Below are 21,933 nucleotides of genomic sequence, written 5' to 3'. Positions count from 1 at the left end.
CCCGCCGCAGCAAACCTGCATACTAAGCGAATTTCCATTTGTCTGAGTTGATTTTTAATTAAATCTATTTAAATAACATAAGATTGATTACCTAGGTTTGCTGCTACAAGGAAACTAATAAAATGTATTTTTTAGTAAAATATTCCTAGCTTATTATAAAATAAATAAATTTGCCAAGTTTGATCAAAATATATCCATGAACAAGCAAACAACAACATTTTACAATATTCTCCAAAAGAATAACATGGGAATTTTAAATTTACATTTTTTTAATTTTCTCCGTTACCAATAACCGTACAAAAACACTTTAATATACTAAATTATTTGTTTTTTTAAGCTCTTTAAAAAGGTCTAGAGAGAAATTGGGAAATTTTGTATTTTGAGGGTCAAAAATGAGAAAAACCATTTTTTACTTTATAAAACCCCCTGTACCCCCTGTAAAAATCCCCGTTCCTATGGTCCGATCATGTTGGTTTGCGAACTCATTCAAGTTTATCCTGCGTATATATCTATACTTATTTAATACGCAAGCAGGATTTTTGTGACAATTACTCCTCCGAAACTACAGAACCGATTGACATGTTTTTGGTCTCATCGGATAGAGCGTAACGTGAAGTTGTGCAGGAAACTTTCTTTTTAGGGAAATAATTAGAGAGTGAGGCCCTGGGGCCCTTTAAAGTTTCGTTTTTCTCCATAAGATTAACATGGGAAACAAAAATCGTTTTTAACTCCAGCTGTTGTCAGAAATTAAAAGTGAGAATAAGAACATGCAATTGTACATGCAATTGAACATGTACTTGTTGTAAACCATCAATAAGTTTTCTAATTTCAGTTTGCTACCAACATTTACTGTCTTGGTTGAAAGGAAATGTTTACTATTTGAATTTCGGTTGGGGCAAATATTACAATGGAAAAAAGTGAGAAAGCCTGGATAAATTGATATCTTAAAAATAAAACTGAATTAACACTGTGCTGCATTTCTTATTAATCATTGAAAGAGCCCATTTGCAAATTATGGAAACACAGGAAAGTCATAGAACACCACCAAGGAGAAGAAATAGAAATAGAGTATTTCCAAAATATTTGAGTTGAATCTTTTATAGTCATCAGAAATTATGACTGTTATTAGTTTTAAAATAACGCCTTTAATACTTAGCAATTGCTCGAATTCGAGCAACAGGGACACTAGTATATATAAATCTATATATATATATATATACATATATAAAAATTTTAACGAATGGTGTTTTTAGCCTCTGGGGACATCAAAATGAAACAGTAAACCGGTCCCGGGCCTAGGTCTTACCGTGCCACCTACGGTAATAGCTACTTCCCTATAGGGAAATTCGCTAAAAACAATGTGATGTGCAAATTATGTTAAGTTAATCTAGCACATGTTAAGCAGTTAGAATTTATTTAAATTAGCCTCCAAATTCATACTAAACATCTAAACATTGTAATTTTCATATTGTTTCCATGAAAACATATCAATAACATTATTTTCTATTATATTGTTTTCATTATTTATTATATTGTTATAACTTAAGATGCTTTAAAAAATCCAAAGCAGAGCCCGAGTTGATACAGCAACGGTTATAGAATCTTTTTTTTCCATAATCATTGACATAGTTTTAGAATAAATAATCCACGATAAAAGGTTAGATTAAAATAAACCTACCTCATGGTTATGGAAAATATTGTATTTAATTTCTTTGTATCAGCTGTCTGAAGTTGTGAAATATGCAGTTTAGCAGTTCTTCTTGTTTACATTTAAATGTCAAAGCAAATGTAAACAAACATTGTTAGTGTTCTCATCGCAGCCATGGAGACCAATCAATATTTACTTTTTCCTACAGTTACCTAACAATGTACATGTTCTCTCACTGATTTGAGAAAGCAAAGTGGCCAATTCGCTCATCAGTGAGACAATTTGAATTTTAACATTGTCTCACTCTAATTACTTTGTCTCACTCCAGATTTGCAACGTGAAGGCACGAAACAGTGAGCGCGTAACATGCAGGCAACGTCGTATGCGCGCGAAATACGTTGGCAGCACTGGCTGTAAATCAGCTGGTCAGCTGTTGTACTGTTGTATTTGTCACTTCACGTTAAATGTTATATTAAAAGTTCACTTCTGTGTAAAAATAGGTTATGTTTCTTCACCAATTTATTTGTTTTATGGTAACTGTAGGAAAAGTACAATGTGCAACTCGAGTTCAAAGTACAATTGCCTCACTCGAGAAACCATTCCTCACTCGCCTACGGCTCGTGAGTAAGGATTTCTCTCGAGTGAGTCAATTGCTCACTTTTCTCACTAGTTGCACAAATAACTATTAAATATTCACCTCAGAACTTGTAAAGCCAAAGGGGCAAAGCCTACGGTCAGTATCAAAATGTGAATAGTCCTATAATGCTCCTTGGTATGGTAGCTATATTTTTGTAAAATTTAAGCCCAGTTGGTTCAGTAGTTTTTGCACCTATTAGTAACATACATACAGACAGACACCATTAGATTTTTATATAATAGTATAGATATAGATATAGATATTGTAAAATGTTATAGTTTGCTTGTTTATGGATATATTTTGATCAAACTTGGAAAATTTATTTATTTTATAACTATTAATATGCTGCTAAAACCCCCACTTTATTAGTTTCCTAGTAGCAGCAAACCTAGGTACTTGTTAAACGTAATGTTATCGTTTGTAGATTTAATTGAAAATCAATTCAGACAAATGGAAATTCGCTTAGTCGGCAGGTTTGCTGCGGCGGGGTATTTGTATAATCAAGGGTTTTTAAAAATTTTTCAAGAAACAAAACTATAAAGGGCCGCCATTTTGTCTTATGAATTTGTTAAACTGTCATAATTCTTTTGTAGCTTTGTCTAGTTGTCCTTAATATTTCTGCCAAGTTTTAATTTTGAATGTTAAACCACCAACCAAATGACGGCTGTGTGAGTAACGAAGGACTTCCTGACAATTTAAATATGATACTTAGATATGTTCCTTACCCAGGAACAATGCCCTGAAATATTGGTAGAGAGTTCCGGGACACCCTGTATATAGATATAGTACAAGCAAACTAAGAAAAAAACACAGGGAACGTAAAAAAATTGCAAGAAAACATTTTATCGTTTTATTTGTAGTGTTGGGTCTGCAGAGGGACATACTAAAAGTTGCCAAAAATCGGTCTACAGGAAAACCCTTAAAACCATGATAAAAAATGGCAGCTTTTCCCAACATTAGACAAATTATAAAAAAATATTCCACATGCATTTTTTATGCACATTTTTCAATAAATTGACTTGGGACCACCGCCAGTATTTATTGGGTGGTTAGTACTTCATTTCGATAGGCAACACGTTTATGGCCACCATCTTGGATCCGCCATATTGGATATCAATATATTGTTTTATGTAATGATAGTGTTGTGGCACATTTTCACGCTGATTTCAAATCCAAAATTCGTTGTTAAAAATATCTTTTTCATTTTAAAGATACAGTATATTCAAACAAAATCTCTCCCCCATACATTTCTTATGGACGTTTTGTAATTTGATAATTTTTAAAATTATTTTTTGTATCTCCAGTTCTTATTAACGCTTGCAGTTCGGTCTAGCCTGAAAATATTCAGTAATGGAAGGGCTTCCATTTGAGCTATTGATCATTAAAATCGGACGAGTTAGAGACCAGCTACGTACCAAAACACAAAATTAAATTTAACTTTTTAGAATTATGTTTTTATTAAAAGATTTATATCTCGGGTTGTTAATACGTCATCAGGTTCTTTCTATTTTTAAATTACTCAGTAATTGGCTTTAATTTTATTGATCACTAAATAAATTCCGACAAATATAAAATGAGCCATGGACGTTAATTTAACATTAAATTATTATTATTTTGAAATTTGTCTTTAGTTAAAGACACATATCCCCAATTCAAAATAGCTACCAATATGTAATCCATAGCTAAAATAAAATACATTACTTTGGTGAATTATTTAAGACTATAAAAGGTTTTGGGAGTTATTTAAAATTGGGGATATATGTCTTTAACTAAAGGCAAATTTTGAAATAAAAATAACTTAATGTTAAATTAAGGTCCATTAGTGATTAGCGACTCTTTAGTGATTAATAAAATTAAAGCCAAACACTTACTGAGTAATTTGAGAGCAGAAAGAACTTGGTGACGTATTAACAACCCGAGATATAAATCGTTTAATAAAAACAGATTTCTAAAAAGTTAAATTTAATTTTGTGTTTTGGTTCGTAGCTGGTCTCTAACTCGTCTGATTTTAATGATTAATAGCTCAAATGGAAGCCCTTACATTACTAAATATTTTTAGGCTAGTCCGAACTACAAGCGTTAATAAGAACTCGAGATATAAAAATGTAAGAAATGTACGTCAATAAGAAATGTACGGGGGAGAGTTTTCGTTTGAATCCTATATATTAAAACGTAAGAGGGTTTTTTTTTATTTCACGATTCTGAATCAACCACTTGACAGATTTTTGTGTTGAAAGAAAGATAATTTTGAGAACTAGGGAATGTCGAGGCCATAATTTTAGCTTAGGGTTTCAGTTTTTTAGAAATTATGTTTTAATTTTCAAAAAGTCTAGCAGCCGACGGACGAGTTTAAGTCGTTTTAGGGGTGGTTTAACTAACATCTGGTTTTCAAACTGTCATTGAAATGTTTATGTTACAAGTTGTTTGTATACAAAAATATTGATCGTCAGAGTTTGCCTACACACTATTTCACTTTAAAATGCAGTTTATTTCCTACTGTAAAAGATCTATGTTATCAGGAGATTGTGTAATTTTGAACTGAACATTTTAAACGTATAATCAAAGTTTGTCATAAATGCAATCCGTCTGAGTATAAGTGCTTAATCCTTTAAGATATAGCCTAAGTGGTTTGCGTGTTGATACATTTTTTTCTAGATGTTTGAATATAAGTATGACTGCATACAGTACACATTTTATTCGTAATGAAAATGTCAACCGGTGTAGTAGGTCTCCAGAACACTGACCAGTAAGCTACAGGGTGTCATTAGAAACCCTTATCGATTGATACCATATCAAAACTATCCCAGTAGTACTGTATGATTCAGAAACTTGATAAAGGGGTACAAAAGTAGACCAAAAGGCTCGGATCTCGGATGGGCTGGGCAGGCTTTGCATGGCGGAGAGAAGATACTTCAACTTTTAAAAGTGTATTCCAAGGAGTACTACAAGGTAGACGACCACTTGGAAGACCAAGTAATGAAAGACATTTTCAGACTGGTATCTTCCTTAGAAATGACAGGGGATAGAAGAGAACGGAGGCCAGGATCAATTTAGAGGTTTCAGTGGCCAAGGTGGTAAAATAAGGTACGGTAAGTGATAGTATGCCTATGCAGTGGAAGTTGGTATGTAGCTACTGAACTCGAAGCCAGTGTGTGTGTGTGAATCGGCCACCAAGTTGTAAACTAGCTGTTCTGAATCATAAGTTTTAATGGACTACTCGATTCCCGTACGTAGGACGGGCCAACAGCTCGTATATCTTTAAAACAAAAAAGATATTTTTTAGTATGTCACTCTGCAGACCCAACACTACAAAATAAAACCATAAAAACGTTTTCTTGCAATTTTTTTAAGGTCATATCCTATATTTCTTTGACTAATAAGGGGTTTACCTTTCTTAGGCAACCATTATAGTGTATAAATAAATATCTGGGTAGCTGAGTGGTTATATTGCTCGCCTAGTAATCCAAAGGTCATCGGGTTGTTCCCGAGAAAAATAAGTAGCTTTGACCCAGTTGTCCTTGATCATTGGGCTTTTAATAAATGGTCCTGGGTCCTGGCTAATGAAACTGATGACCTAAGTAACAAAGCTACACAAGGCATCTCATTCCATTCTACACTCATCCTTTTTCTTTACTCACATTTGTGCAAAAAAACACACCAAAGAAACGTCCCCATCTAAATTGGTAATAATAATGATTCCTCTTCTTTGACAAAATAAAGCTTAAAATCACTAAAACTTACTGACTATCAGCAATCGAAATATTTTGGGATTTACCTTTGGGGGTTTATCTAAACTAATTAATCAACGAGTTGAGTTCCTTTAATGCTTTTGTGAAGTTAAATTGTTAAAAAAGGTCTATTAAAAAAGGTTGAATTAAAATACAAGACATAGAACTCATTTTGAACATTTACAACAGTTAGGTTTGTGGATGTGATTTAATATCCAGTAATTTGACAGAATAACTGGTCAACAAGAGAAACTAAATAACTTATTAGTGGTAAAGGTATGAAACTCTTTATATACCTATCAAGTATGGGAAGACGGAAAAGTTAGGATTATCAGTGAAGAAGAACAATTAATTATTAAGAGTAATATAAAGTCCTTAAATTATATAATAAACATGATACAAGAGAATGTACAACCTATATTCAACCATTTTAACTGAATGAAAAATATATAAACACAAACATAAACATTAAAAAACAATAACATAAACCATGTGTGTTAAGAAATCATGTGTTGATGACAAATCCTTATTAATCCTCCCCCTCAAATTTACGCGGCCGAATGTGGTTAATGTGCCTTCAGCAAAGACTAACCAATACAAGAACATACATTTTGAAGCTTGTTTTCGTGTCTAGTATATGTACGTTGACACTTGATCGCTAGTGTAGACAAAATTTTGTTTCTATTATTTAAGGATTGTTTTTATAATTTGTGATTTACTGTTTGGTTATATAACTAGGAGACCAGTTTATGATTAGATTGTTTTATTTGGTTAAACGGGTTTTAAATGACTGAAATAAAAAGAAGCAAATTGTAAACAAAACACGACCTCTACAGTGCACCGTACAGAACTAACAATAAAATTTGCATCAGTTGTTCCATAAGGATGAGAAATCTACTAAGGGAGTGTTTTTTATCCATGGTAATAGTACAATGTCATACAAATGTCAGGCAAACTCTTATTTACAGTGAGGCAAATATATATATACTAGTGTACACGTTGCTCGAATTCGAGCAATTGCAAAGTATTACAGGAGTTATTTTAAAACGAATAACAGTCATATTTACAATGAGTTCAAAAGAGTCAACTCAAACATTACCGGTCGGTGTGCAACACAGACCATGTTTATCTTCGTTATTGATAAACCTAAAGCATTCCGGCCTGTTTTCTCCTTCTCAAAATGCCTCGCTGTACAGGCAACACAGGTCATTGATAGCGGGCCAATTGAGAACAAAAAGTCGTTTTGGGGTTGTGTTAGGGCGCATTTATAACTTAATAGTTGAGATTGTCCAGGGTCAGGTGCTGACTTGATGAGTTAAGCCTATTACGCGCCACTGTTCTGTAGCTACGGTCGTTATCACGATTATGCTTCCTGTCAATGTTTCATTGTCGTCACGTCGTAGGCATTTAAAAGAAAAAAACAACAATTAAACACATTATAGCTACACAAAACAACGATAAATGCACAAATTTGAGATACAACCATACTAACACGATCCGTCTTGGGGGTTATGTTTACACAAACTCAAATACTGTAGTAAATAAATGTACTCAATGCGTTTCAGCGTTTCATTGAATTGAAAAATAAATAACAGCAATTAAATTATACAGCTGATCAAAATGTAAACAATTGTGTTCTCCATAAGGATAACATGGGAACTTTCAAAGCCAATGGGGCAGAGGCCAAGGGACTTTTTCAAAAATGTAAGGCCAGTTTGCAAATCTACGCGACACGCTCTTTCCAATGAGACGTCAATGGATAAAATCGGTTAAGAAATGTCGGAGGAGTTCAACCGACAAAGTTTCATGTAGCGTATTAATTATATAGATACTACGATTTTTAACACAGTTAGAAATGAACGCATGAAATTTATTTCTCAGTGTCTAAAACACGGTGGCATTTACATTCACATTCACTACTAGGTCTCACAAGACCCCTCATACAGAGGAGTGTGTGACGGCTGGTAGGCAACGTGTAAAAGGTAATACAAACACTTTAAAGAGAAAGCGGTCCCAGCCCATCAACTGTTTGTGGATATCCTGGGAATTAAATCAGCCTCTCTCGTACTGAGCTCAGAGACACTAACCACTTGGCTAGAAACACATGACATGAACAAATTTCTGACAAATCAAATAAATGTCTTCTATCCACAGTGAAATGAGGTTTAAGGATTTTTGGTACCAACTCAAAAAAGTAATTTGATAAAAGTTAATTTTTACCATGTTATAACTTTTTACTTTACATATATTTACTAATTTTGTATTTGTATGTGCACTATTTTGCGTCTATCAATCGAATATTTCAAATTATAATACTGAAAACCCAGTGACTCATGTTGAGACAGATGTATCGGTGATCAGCTATACTGAGCCAAGATAATAGAAGTTATACTTTATTTTATCTTCACTGTGCCAGCATGAGCACATTATTTAGCTTCATCATTTTGATAATCAAAAAGAGAGTTTTCCACTTTTATAATTTTTGCAGAAAATACTCAACGGGTATAACTTGCTAAGATATTAAGATTTAAAAACTAATATAATTATGAGTAATGGTGACTTTTTTTGTTAATATTTTAAGTGTTCGGTTATTAAAACCTTAACAATGTTATCAACTTCTATGTACCCTGTATAAATACATGCAATTTTTTTTATTGAAAAAGGAATTTAACCATCATACCTTATGATTCTTCTTCAATAGTTTTTTCCCTCTCTAAACTTAAGGTGTCAAGTAATTCACTGGAGAACAATTACTTTCAAAGAAAAAAAAAACACACTTGAACATGAATAAGGTAAAGAACCAAACCTTTGTTATCACTAATGAAGTTAGTAGTCTCCTGTAAGTACCGGTAAGCAAAGATAAGTTATCAAGCGAGTGCAAGGATGCAAGGGTAGGTGCAGGATAACAGCACAAAAAGCAGAGCTCGAAACACCAACCATTCACAAGCATAGAAAGAAATTAACTTAGGCAGAGTGTGTAATAGCAAGCATTGAGCGTGATGTGCCCAATAAATTAAGTTCTTATATCAGTTATACTTTCGAACTTTGCTTTTCTACTGTTTCCCACAGTTATTGGCTTTATGTTAGGTTAAGATACCTCACCATAAAGCCAATGTGGATTGTCGTTTGATTTATTCCAGCCCTTATAAACATTAATAAATAAAGCTTTGATAATATAATATACTTTGTTAAGAATCCAAGAGTTATTCATTGTTATATAAACTTTAGTGATTGATGGAAGACCCGTTTCATGTTAACAATTCAGCCTGAATGCAATTTTAAATGAATTCTCTGTTGTTTTACAGCTTATACTTAAATTTTTATAAAACTAAATATAAAAATTGAAGAGCTGGAATAAATTAAGTGAATGAAATAACACTCTCCAAAATATTGTTTAACCAAATTTATTGGGCAACTCTGTTTACATTCAGTTGTGTTTCCATAACCAGTGTTATTGTTAAGAGTAGTTTCTATGTTACATATAAAAATATGACACTATGAGAACACTACAGTAGTTAGTTAAATGGTAGGCCTAGTTACTAAATTGCTAGAATGCTATAAATTTTAACTCCTTGAACTTCAAAGGAAAATTATTGAAATTTTTTTATTTTGTAAAACTGGGCTAAAATATGAAATATTCTTTTACAATATTGACAAGGAACACACTTGACAAAGAATATACAAACAGAGCTTCATAAAATTTGTTTAATTGCTGTAATTTCATATCTAGCAAAATCAATACCTCCCTCAGTAATTAGTTATACAACATGTTTAACTTTATGTCTTAATATTAAAGTAAAAATCATCTTAAAGCATTTAAATGACTAGAATACTTTTTTACTGTTATGTTTTGTTGCTTTTTTATTTATTTAATAAATACATTTATAAATGCATCCTTTCTCTTTAAATATCCTTAAAGACGAGTGCATTCTTGTCCTAAACTAAAAAAAATCTTAAAATACTCCTTAGTCCTTATTAACCATTTTGCTAGTAGAATAGACATCTTTTACTTTCTTTGGCACATAATGTTAAGACTAGGACATCAGGTTTTCTTTATTTCTGATGTAGAGATGTTTTATGATGCAATATTTACATTTTGGAATAGATCATAATTTATATTGTACACCAATTAAGTTCAGAGAAGAAGAAATTTTACTCGTTTAAGAAATTTAGCACCCCAAAAAGACTACAGAATAAGGAATAATATGTAACTTGAACTTTCAATTGATTTTCTTTATGTTTGTATATACAACAAATAAAAAAAAAATCAAGTTACAACATTAAAATGCAGTTAGTGCTTTATGTACACATAAAGATTAATTAAAGAAATATTTTTTTTATGAAAATAAGAGTGGGGTCATCAGTATTTTTTTCTTCAGATGGAATTTATTTGTAGTAGAAATAATCATGTACGGTAATATTTGTATACAGTACTATAGATTTATTTATATTGTTAGGTATAATATCAGTGTCAATAATAATCTACTGTAATGAGTTAGATAAATACAATTCAGAAGCAGAAAATATTCTATAGAAAATGATAATGAAAACCATTTTTGACCATTTGTGAACTCTTATAATTAATGCAACTTTTTGATTCAACGCTAATTACTAAAGATCAACAGGCTTTTTTACATTACATCTTAAAATTAAATTACTTGTATGAACCTCTATAAGTTATTTAGAGCAGGTAAGGATGAAATCGTAAAAGATTTTTTTTTCACAGATAAAATATTAAGAACTTATGATTTAGGCAGAGATCTAGGATTTCTTATCATATAAAAGTCACCAAAAAAATTAGTAGATATGTACTAATTTTTACAATGTGCGTTACAAGGTTTTTTGGAAATCTTCAGAACATAATACTAGTTTCTGTTTTTCAGAATAATAGTATTACTGTGATGATACAAGCTGAAATAAGCAATTGAAATAGATAATATTAGCAAATATTCAATTAGTACAGAAGAGCGTTTAAAATCTGAATGTCAAAAATCCAAACCGCTCCAGAGTGTTTTAAAATATTGTATCAGCACTGAGACAACAGATGTTTTACAATCTCGCAGGCCAAACAAACGGCGCCTGGCGAGGAAATGATTGAATGCGCCGAGCCAGTCAGTGTTTTTTTTTTCGTTTCCAATGTAAAACTATACATATTTTTTATAATAAACGAACTAAACAATGTACCAAAAACACCTAAGTACAAAAACCAATGTTTTTATTTTATTTACTGTATCATAGAACTGTATTTTTAATACAGGGCTAATTATGTGTCTATTAGGCATTTCTAGGTTATGTTTGAATATCCGAACAAATAGGTAATCTGAACTACCTATGGTACCAATTGGTTGGGATTTTTGACGCTCTACTGTATAGGTAAATGGTTTTCATTTACATTGACTAGATTATGGCATTGTTAGTATTGACTAATGTTATTTCCAGTTAAATTCAACTGAACTGGAGTACCATAAAATGAGAGGATAACATGTTTCTACAATAAGCCTGGCTAGGTTACAAAGCACATTTTAGGACTGGACAGGGTTGACAAGCACATGCAGGTAATAAACTTACAAATAAAAAACTGCAGATCAGAGAGTTTGTGGGTCTATTGAAAGGTGATATCAAGAAATAAATCAGTTCTATTATAGCGGTTTTGCTACACTGTACATTTGTTTAGACCATTTTCATAATTTTTTTTTACATTAAGTACGCCTATGCAGTTTCAAGATATATTTCTTTACAAGCTCATGTCAAACCAAACCAGAGTTCTAAAGCAAACTTTTAGTAGATAATAGTTTGAGTCCATGTGTACCTACATACTTATGACGGATTGATTTATTCAATGAAACAGATCCATTTAACTTGTATAATCAACAATGTTGATTTTCGGGGTTGGTGGATGAAAACAGTAGTGAATCGATGATGTGATGGTTTTAGGAAAGATTCAAAAGATACAATATTTTTATTTACAGTTAAGTTTGTTTGTATAATTGTATGGAAGGTTATTTTTTCATAAATTTGGTAAGTTCTACAATGTGTACCAATTTTTCCTTTTCTAACAGTATGAGCTTGAACGGATAAAAGTTTATTGTAAAAATTGCTAGTATGATTTTTTGGGGAGCGAGCTGGCGTAGTGGTTAGAGCGCGGGACTTCAGTCCCTGAGGTCCCGGGTTCGATCCCCGTCAAGTCACCAATGGATTTATCTAAGTGATAATGCCGGAACCCCTAGGTCTAGCCTGAAGTAATGTGAAAAACAATCCCAGGCTCGTGCCTAGCGTCCTAGGACAAAAAAAAAAAAAAAAAAAAAAAGTATGATTTTTAAGGGAAACACAAAAGTAAAAGTTATTTATGATATAACAAAGTTCATCATACGTTTTTGAAAATATTGAGAAACTGAATGAATATAGATACCTAATTAATTAATAAAGATAATATTTTTTAGGTTTTACTCTACTATTAGCAAAAATAGTTGACTAAACCTTTGACAAGTTTTTATGTAATGATTTAGAAAATAAGCAATATGTTTGCCAACAATAACAATTACAAAAATTAAATAGTTTGACTTTCGAATAATGCCATTTTCTTAATAGGTCTACAAGAAAGTGCATCCTATGAGAAACCCCAATTTTAAGTCTAAGAAGTTTCAAGATTTGATTGTCATTGAATCTTTACAATTTTTTATTATTAGGAACAATTTTGATGCGGCAGATCTCATTTTACATTGCTGATGGTCTCTTAGCAGGGTATAACCTTTGACTATTAAGTATAACACAACTATCATTAACAAAAATATTTATTTTTATCAATAATGTTGCAGTGAACTAGTTCATTGAATACTGGAGAGGAAGACCAATTGCAAATCCACTATTACTGTATTTGCCTTTTTTACTATACTTCACAGTTGATTGATTACTAGATCAACATTGTTTGATGAGTAAGTGGTTTTAATAGTCATGTATAAAAATATAAGAGTATTGTTTTTATCATATGAGAAAAGGGCAGTGATAAATGGACACATTTTGACGTAAAACGGTTTTGCCAACTGTCTAACGTGTTTACCTGGTTGCCTACTTTACTTGTTTACTTCTGTCTTGATGTGATTATTGATGGAGACTATTTGTATTGCTGGTTGGATGATTAACACTCATTACTCATTAGTCATGAGTATTCTATGGTATGATACACACTGTGCTGCAATCTTATAGGATTTCTTTTACTACATTTTGCTTGATAATTAATTAATTTCTCTAATTTACCTTATTTGTATTTTATTCGTACCTCCCATTTATTTTGCATTGTTATAAACTTGAAAAATAACCTAGTTTATAGCACAAACGGAGCTGAGTAATCTAAAATTATTAATTATTCAGTTACATCTTACATGGTTGTGATTTATTAGATTTTGTATACTGTGTCTGTTCCATTGTGTTAATTTGTATTTTTGTTCAGTTTATAGATTCAACCAATACATTTTTTGTTTATTTGTTCCCCTTTATCATAGCGATTGTTATTTTTTATGATTTGTTTTATAAATTGCAAGGTTTATTTTGCAGTTAAATAGTCTATTTTCATTGCACTCAGTAACAATATTGCAGTATTATAGGTAAGTTATCTTAATACTTCACTATTTACCCCTAGAATGTTTAAGTTGTTCATGGTCACCCTTCCCTTCGCTATTCTTCATATCAAGGATCTACAGTACTGTCTATTGAACTGAGTCTAATTGATAATAATACATTTTCCTACATGTTGACCCTTTTTACCAATCCCCAATTTTGCCTATCATTAGTATAATGTACCTTATCAAAATAAAAGTTATTTCAAACACAAATAAATACTACAATTTCCATTTGGAGGGAATTAGAAGGAAGCGGAACACATGTAGATCACATGGAGTGACTTACCAGACAAGTGAAAAACGTTTCTTCTTTGGCACATGATTAACAGTGATTTTTTTTAATGATGCAGGAGTCGCGTTCTTCCTTGGTTTGAAGAGATTTACCTGCAATCCGACCTTGATCTTCTTGGTGAGAGCCCCCTGGGGGAACACTGCCTGGACCTGAGGTACTACACTGGACGAGACCATTCCTCCCTCGGGTCCAATAGCGTGGACCTCTTGACGCACTCGGGTCACAACGGCGAAGTAGTGGGGGAAGTCGGAGGTCAGTATCCTGGTGGTGCGAGCACTCTCATCAAGCTGAGCCAGGTCTGAAACACCATCAACCATTTATTTTGAGGGCCCTTCAAAGAAAGTTTAAGGGTAGAGATTTTTAATTATTTAAAACAAAACATCTATTATTTTGAACGGGGAAATACAGAAAATTTATTTTCTGTTCATTTTAAAATGGCTGTGAGGGGATTAATGTAAAGTGAAAGAGCAAAGGCTTCCCTTCCTCTGCTATTTTACATGAGATTCCCTGCTAATCTGAACTAATTGGAACTGAACCCTGTTTGGACTACCAAATTGTTTTGATTATCCAGGATTGCAGTAAAATTGCATTTAAACTAAACTAAAAATTAACAATTTATTTTTATGACTGTAAATTGCCAAAATTTTGCTCCCAGGATCACAACAAAAGCGATCATCATGTGATCATCTCCCACGATGACGGCGACACCATGATTATCTTCCGTGGTCACAGAAATGTGTTTATCTACCGTCATAGCAGCAACAATTGTGTTGGTCTCCTGCGATTGCATTCACCTTACTACACGACTACCTTAAAAGTAGGGATGGACGAGATTGGATTTTTAGTTCGAGACGAGACGAGACGAGATTTTTTATTTCTCATAAAATTTCGAGACGAGATCGAGACGGGATTTCCCTTCTCATACACAACGGGAAATGCACGTTCAAAAATTTTATCTGATTTTGTAACATTGTTAGATGACTGTTTAAATAAAAAAATAATGATAATAGGCAAGAATATTTACAATCTTTTATTAAAAAACATCAGAATAACATTTTTTTATTAATCACGCCTAAGTTATTAAAAATGCCTACGATTAGGAAACATAGTGATATCAGTTAGGATAGAGTTAAACTTATCCTAAAATAAAATAAATCATAAAATAAAAGCAATATTAATTTTTATAAAATAGTTGGTAATTGTTTTGACTTTTTATAGTAAAAACATTCCTCACGCTGCTTACACAACAAAACTTCTCAAATGTTATTAAAGTAATATTATTAAAATAATTAAAGCAATATTTACATTTAAAGAATTAATTCAATAAGAACGCCTTCGCAAAGGAAACGCAACTACAACACGCTCCTGTATTGCGGGTATTGCATTGACTTTCTGCAGGCGTTTTTAATTTTTTTTATTCTCGTCTTGATAAAAATCTCGGCCAAAAAGAAATCTCATCTCGTGTAACGAGATTTAAAATTTCCCGAAATTTCGAGACTTGACCATCCCTAATTTATACAATTAACACTAAATGGGCGAGTATTCGAGATTTTGAGTTCGAGTAGAGTACGGCCTTGAAACTCGAGCTTATATTTGAACTCGCTAGTTTGGTATAAAATTGTAAGATCAATATTTGTTGAAATGTAACTTGTGTTAGAATAAAATGATGGATAATTTGTATTACTGTAGATTCTACAGTCATACAAACAAATATAGAAATAAGCAAGAGGTAGTTGTCTTGTCCTAACCTATTTTTATAGCTGTCACGACAGAATAGGTCAACTCAAAGCAGTCGCCGGCGACTGACTGGCAATGGTACTGTATACTGACTTGACACAGAATAGAATGACATGATCGGTAGTGATTTTGTTTTAGAGTAGGCCTAGTGTTTCACAATAGAAAATTTCACTACTGAACTGTTACGTAAGCAATAAATTTATGTTTATAAAAGTCAGAATAGAAACACTATAAAGGCAAAACAATAGAAGGGAGGCAGGCGTTGTGCAATGACCTCGAAATGAGCTGAATAGTAACATTGAGTAGGGGGTTGGAAGGGGGGAAGGGAAGGGTGAGACCTTTGAGCTATATTTAGACTAGACTTTCACCACTTCCCAAATGGCTGGGTATGGGGATTACAATAGCAGGTTTTTTCCTTGCCTGGTTTGACTTTTGTCTTTTTGTGTAGGAGATTTGAATAATCAAAAATATAATTTGAATTGACCACAATTATTTAGCATTGATAATACAATTTGCAAGGGACCAGGAGGAAATAGAACAAAACACTAAAATTAATAGAATAACACACAAAGTAAACAAGAAATTAAATACAGAACATGGTGATTTAACACTGTCACTGTCACTCAATTTTGTTGTCTAGAAGGGTCGGTGAACTAATCAATAAATAGCCAAAACCAGTTTCCTCCCCCTCTTCTCTCTCAGTCTCACCACCACCCCTCCCCCCCTGAGCCGGGAGGCCCAGCACTTTGTCCTTGAAACACCCTAGCCTCTGAAACAATAAACCCTTACACCCGCGTTGCTGTTTTGACAACAGGTTTATGAATGTGTTCACTATTTTTCATTTTCCAGAATTAACTATCAATTATTATTATTTGCAAGTTACAAATAGGAAACTATATGACACTATGGTATTCAATTACCCATGTATTATCAAAAATGTATAATTCATTACTTATTTTGATAATAAAAAGCATTCATTACAGCACGCAGCACTTATTGATATATATATATATATATATATAATCATCAAAGTATCTGTTACTTTATACAAAATAAAATAGGTACAAAATTGTGTGGCCAGTCAAACTTTATAAACAAACATTTTATTCTATAAAATACAGATGGTAAATAGGGGTTGGTTTAAAGGAAATAAAATACAAAACAGATTAATTAATTATTTTGATAAACGATAGAAAGGTTATGGGATTGATTGAACTAAAATAACCACAGGGAATCTTAATTAGAAAAGTCGTCAACCACAATCTGTTCAGTACATCGCTAGAGAGAGAGGGGGAGAGAGAGAGATAGCAGATAAGGGCGTTTGATAGGGAATATGAAAAAGTAAACAAACAAGGAACAACGACGCGACAATACTCGTTTATAGCCTTATTGTCTCGACCACTACATTTGCACACGTGACCACTTTTTGTTTCTTCCTTATCTTTCATCCGTCCCAAAATGGAATTCCTGAAATAGTTTGTTGGTATAATCTTCCCTCACACACAAGGCGCAGAGCTCAGTGCGCACTGTAAGTTGCCACGGCAACCGTGTGTCGTCATTAGCGACTTAGCCAATCACGCACGCGCACTGCGTTGTAGATTACGATACGAATAACCCTCTGACTTCGATGTTGTAATTGAATCGAATTTTTGTAATGATGCGTAATGCAGGGATGAAACTGAACATCTAGACAAGTTTAGGTTATTTATTTTGTTCTAAAAATAAAAATAATACATTTAAAGGTCTGACTTATTGATACAGACATTTTTTAGTATAATTTCGTGTTGAGGACACTCGCACGCCGGTTGTCTGAGACTGAATTCTGACCGTCTGACATCTTGAAATGTAGATTGTATTGTGTTGTGCAATATCATCTGCCTGCAGAGAGAACAGCTGAAAATAACCTTTAGCTGTTTTGAGCTAAATAGTGTACTAAGTTGGTTACTAAAGTTGTTAGCGTGATTACTAAACCAATAGATATCAAATAAATAAATGTTAAATAAAATATCTATCCATCCCTGTCGGCTGTCGGTATCGGCGGAATCGGGCGAAATCGATGTTTGGCAATCGATTCTTGATACCGATATTCCTAGTATCGGCAATGTCCGAGTATCGGTGGTAGCGATAATTGACACTTCCCTATCTAAAACTCATTTTAGAGTCCTAAATTAGTTTTAAATATGCATCGGGACGTAATCGTTGCATCGGGAGTTAACCGCTGCATCGGTCTTTTTCGATGCATCGAGGCCAAATCGATGCATTGTGATTTCGATGCATGCTGAATCGAATCGCGATTCAATGCATCGAATCGAATCGAATCAAAATTTCGATGCATTTTCGATGCATCGCACACCCCTAATAATTAATAATAACTGCTGTTCAGTTTTGACTCAACAGTTCGCAGCCCATCGCTGCTCAGTGTCCAGGTGTTCAATTTGGCAACACTGTACGGGGTATGCGCCCAGTCAGAGCCGGTGGCGGTCTGGAAGTGCCGTATTCAGCCTCTGCACTATCCAAATTAAATGTTAACTTAAATAAATAATATGCGTAACAATTTGGTTGAGCAGTATCAATATTTCAAATACAAAACCAATCCCCTCCAAAACAAGCTTTTAAATTTTTTTCTAGCGTTTGCCGTCTTTGAGAAAAAGTTGATTTACAAAAGTTACAACAAAAACTTTTTGGGTAGAGTAAAAATTCTGAAACTACTCAAATTAATTCATTATATATGTGTCCATATTGTATTAAAGTTGGATAAAGTTCTGCCGTTTAGTTTACATTGCGCGAATTTTCAAAGTCATAAGATGGTTTTTGGTACTCTAAAAACAGGCAGTTTTTTCCTTCCGACTGTCATAACAAATTTCCTAAACGATCTAAAAATTTTTTGTTTTCATAGGAATACGTAGAATAAAATAACAAAAATTTATATATACTACGCGTTTTTCTAAGTTATTTGGGTACTTTTCTGTAGAGCTCCAAACTCGAGTGTCTAAACTTTTTTCCCCGACAGTAAGGGCCCTAACAGGGCTTATATGAATATACAGGGTGAGTTTTAAATGAGTTCCCCCCCTACTTTTTTCTACATTTCTTAAGATATCAACTCCGAACCACGTCAGATCATTGTAGAGTAGTAAGTACTTAATTTTGACTGGGTATAACATTTTGGCCACCATCTTGGATCTGCCATTTTGGATACAAAGTTTTTTTTTTCAAATGTAAAGGTAGGATTGTGACCCATCATTTCAAACAATTTTTTTTTGCTGAATATGATGCTGCAATCCGTTTTTAAAAATCTTGATCCATTCTAAAGTTATGAGAACAATTTATAACTTTTTTTTAGCCCATTTTAACATTGCGCAGTTACAAACTCAGACTATAATCGTAAAATAGAGCTAGATAAAGATAAGTATACACCACCAGTCATTGTCAACCTATTTTCACTTGGTTATGATCACTTGGATACAATTATGGTCTTAGTTTGTAACTGCACAATGTTAAAATTGGCTAAAAATACAGTTTTAAACAGTACTCATAACTTTAGAATGGATCAAGATTTTTAAAAACGGATTGCAGCATCGTATTCAGCGTAAAAATCTAGTTTGAAACGATGGGTCACAACCCTACCTTTGCATTTGAAAAAAAAAACTTTTTATCCAATATGGCGGATCCAAGATGGCGGCCAAAAATTTATACCTAGTCAAAATGAAGTACTTACTACTCTCAATGATCTGATGTGGTCCGGAGTTGATATCTTAAGAAATGTAGAAAAAAGTAGGGGGGGAACTCATTTAAAACTCACCCTGTATATACTGGACATTTTTGTATTAATTCAAACATTTTTAACTTTTTTTAGTTTAATTAAAAACACCACAATCCAAACATCATTTTAAAGAAGAAATCAAGTGCTTTAAGAAAATATAATATGTTATAGGGTAGTTAAACTTTTTTTTTTTTTATGACAGTAATGTGATGGGTTAATGGCAAATTCAGAGGCATTTGAATACCCGAGATAGCACACAGGATTATATAATTAACTTAATAATTTATGTTAGATTGTGTGGGTATAGAACAAAAGATAAAAATATTAAGGAGTTACCATCCCTTTTATTGTTTATAATAATTTGATAAAGGTTTTTATGTTTACATATATAACATTGGAGAATTTAAAGGTTGTTGAGTGCACAGCTGTGCTGCGCTTGGGGTGTAATATATTTGGACTTATTCCAAAGTAAAATAGTTTTCTGTGCTGCACTCTGTGGAAACATTGTGGCACTATTTAAATCATGACTTTCGTACGATTATATAGTGCGCTGTTTCACAACGTCCAATTTCATGACGTCTAAAACTTGTAGAAAGACTATATTTTTTGAAGTTACTGTACTTTTGGACGTCGTGGCACTTGGACGTCGTGCAACAGTCAAATATTATGTTTTGAGGGTTTTGACACTGAATAATATCATTGGACATCGTGGCACTTGGAGGTCGTGCAACACTCCCACAATCAGTAGGCCTTAACTTGAATTTTTCGATCATGCGACTTAGCAGACGTGTTGGGTATTGGTATCAGTATCGACTCTTGACGATGGATTCTCGATTCCTATGTCATGAGTCGGTATTATCCTGCTATTGAGAATCGACAGATTCCAAAATATAAATATTAAAAAATTGTATTTAAACCCCTATTTTGTTTAATTTTACCTTCCTTGTCAAAGCTGTGACTAAGGACGTCCTGTACTGCCTCCTCACTGCAGTCCACTGTGTGTTCCCGCCAAGTCTCTCCATTATCTGACCGCAGGATCACAATCTCCCGCTCCTTGCCACGGAGAGATCCAAAATGAGGCACTTCAATCATAACAGGTCTGAAACACACACATTGGATATCAACAACACATTGTTTCGCATCTAATAATTACAGCATTTACTTACTGAATCAACAAAACAGCTACCCTTATTTATAATTCTTATTAGTAAATATAATACCCCTGCCACAGCAAACCTGCCGACTAAGCGAATTTTAATTTGTCTGAATCGATTTTCAATTAAATCTATTTAAATAACATTAGGTTTAACGAGTACCTATGTTTGCTGCTACAAGGAAACTAATAAAGTGCAGATTTTAGTAAAATATTAATAGCTTAGTATAAAAAAATTGAAAAATACTGGGTATTTTCTATAGTTTGGGCTGTTAGGGGAACCAAACAAATTGAAAAACTCTTCTTACTCATAATTTCAGTAAATTATCATAGTATTATTTTAATAGAAGTTAAAGAGATGTCAAGGTATTAGGCTGCAATTTTTTTTTTTTTTTTGATAGATTTACATTGACTAAAGAATACTCTCAAAGTAGTGATAAAGTTCGCCGAGCAAAGCTCGGTCCCCAGTTACTGTCCATAAACAAGCAAACTACAACATTTTACAATATTCTCCTTAAGAATATTAGGAATTTTCAATTTACTATTTTTTGAATTTTCTCCAATACCAATAACGGTACAAAAACACTTTTATATACTAAATTATTTGTTTTTTAGGCTCTTTAAAAATGTTTAGAGAGAAATTGGGACATATTGTGTTTTGAGGGTCAAAAATGAGGATAACCCAATTACTACCCCATAAAACCCCCCGTAAAACCCCCTTCCCATGGTCCAATCATGCTGGTTCGCGAACTCTTTCAAATTTATTCCGCCTTACAACTTTAAACCAAATTTCATCAAAATCGAACAAAAATTACTTGAGTTATCGTGTTCACGGACACATATAGGCCCTAACATATATACAAATTTGAACAAATGGTGTTTTTGGCCTCTGGGGACATCAAAATGAAAAAGTAAATCAGTCCCCTAGGCTGGGACCCTAGGCCTAGGTCTTACCGTGCCACCTACGGTACTTCCCTATAGGGAAATTCGCTAAAAAGGGAGGTTTTTAATCCAAAAATAGTTTGTATCAAAATAACATATTTTTGGTATATTTATACAGTGTGTAAATTAAGTATAGAAACAAATCTGTATTTTTAAAACCGAAATAGATAGAAATATTCTATTTGTGGCAATAATAGTTAACAAAGATTACGCAATTTTTCACATGAAAAATATTTTGTTACCCCCCTAACAGGGTAGGTGGTAGGGGGTGACTTATTTTTTTCAAATAGCAACCCCTATGGAGTGACCCCTCATTTTGAAGGGTTTGTCAAAAGAAACACAATGACGCAAATCCGAGGTGAATATCTCACTCCTAGCTAACATGGCGGATATTCCAAAATGGGCTTTTTTTTACAAAAA

At 33.0% G+C, this 21,933-nt stretch overlaps 1 protein-coding gene across 2 annotated transcripts in view; it reads right to left on the bottom strand.

Moving 5' to 3' along the window:
• Positions 1–12,788: 12,788 nt before the first annotated feature.
• Positions 12,789–21,933, bottom strand: part of LOC128983230 (ankyrin-3-like) — a 217,514-nt gene continuing 208,369 nt past the window's right edge. For both annotated transcript variants that reach the window (XM_054402455.1, XM_054402456.1), the window contains 2 exons: positions 20,357–20,517; positions 12,789–14,219 (listed from right to left, as the gene is read on the bottom strand). In XM_054402455.1, the coding sequence (XP_054258430.1) occupies positions 13,912–14,219; positions 20,357–20,517 (469 nt within the window). In that variant the 3' untranslated portion in view covers positions 12,789–13,911. The remainder of the gene's footprint in view (positions 14,220–20,356; positions 20,518–21,933) is intronic.

This window comes from Macrosteles quadrilineatus, unplaced genomic scaffold (assembly GCF_028750875.1).
Source record: "Macrosteles quadrilineatus isolate MER2022 unplaced genomic scaffold, UCM_ALF_1.0 Scaffold_1__1_contigs__length_201487025, whole genome shotgun sequence".
NCBI lineage: Eukaryota > Metazoa > Arthropoda > Insecta > Hemiptera > Cicadellidae > Macrosteles > Macrosteles quadrilineatus.
Note: the sequence above shows the minus strand (reverse complement) of the source record. Positions and strands in the feature narration are given on the sequence as shown.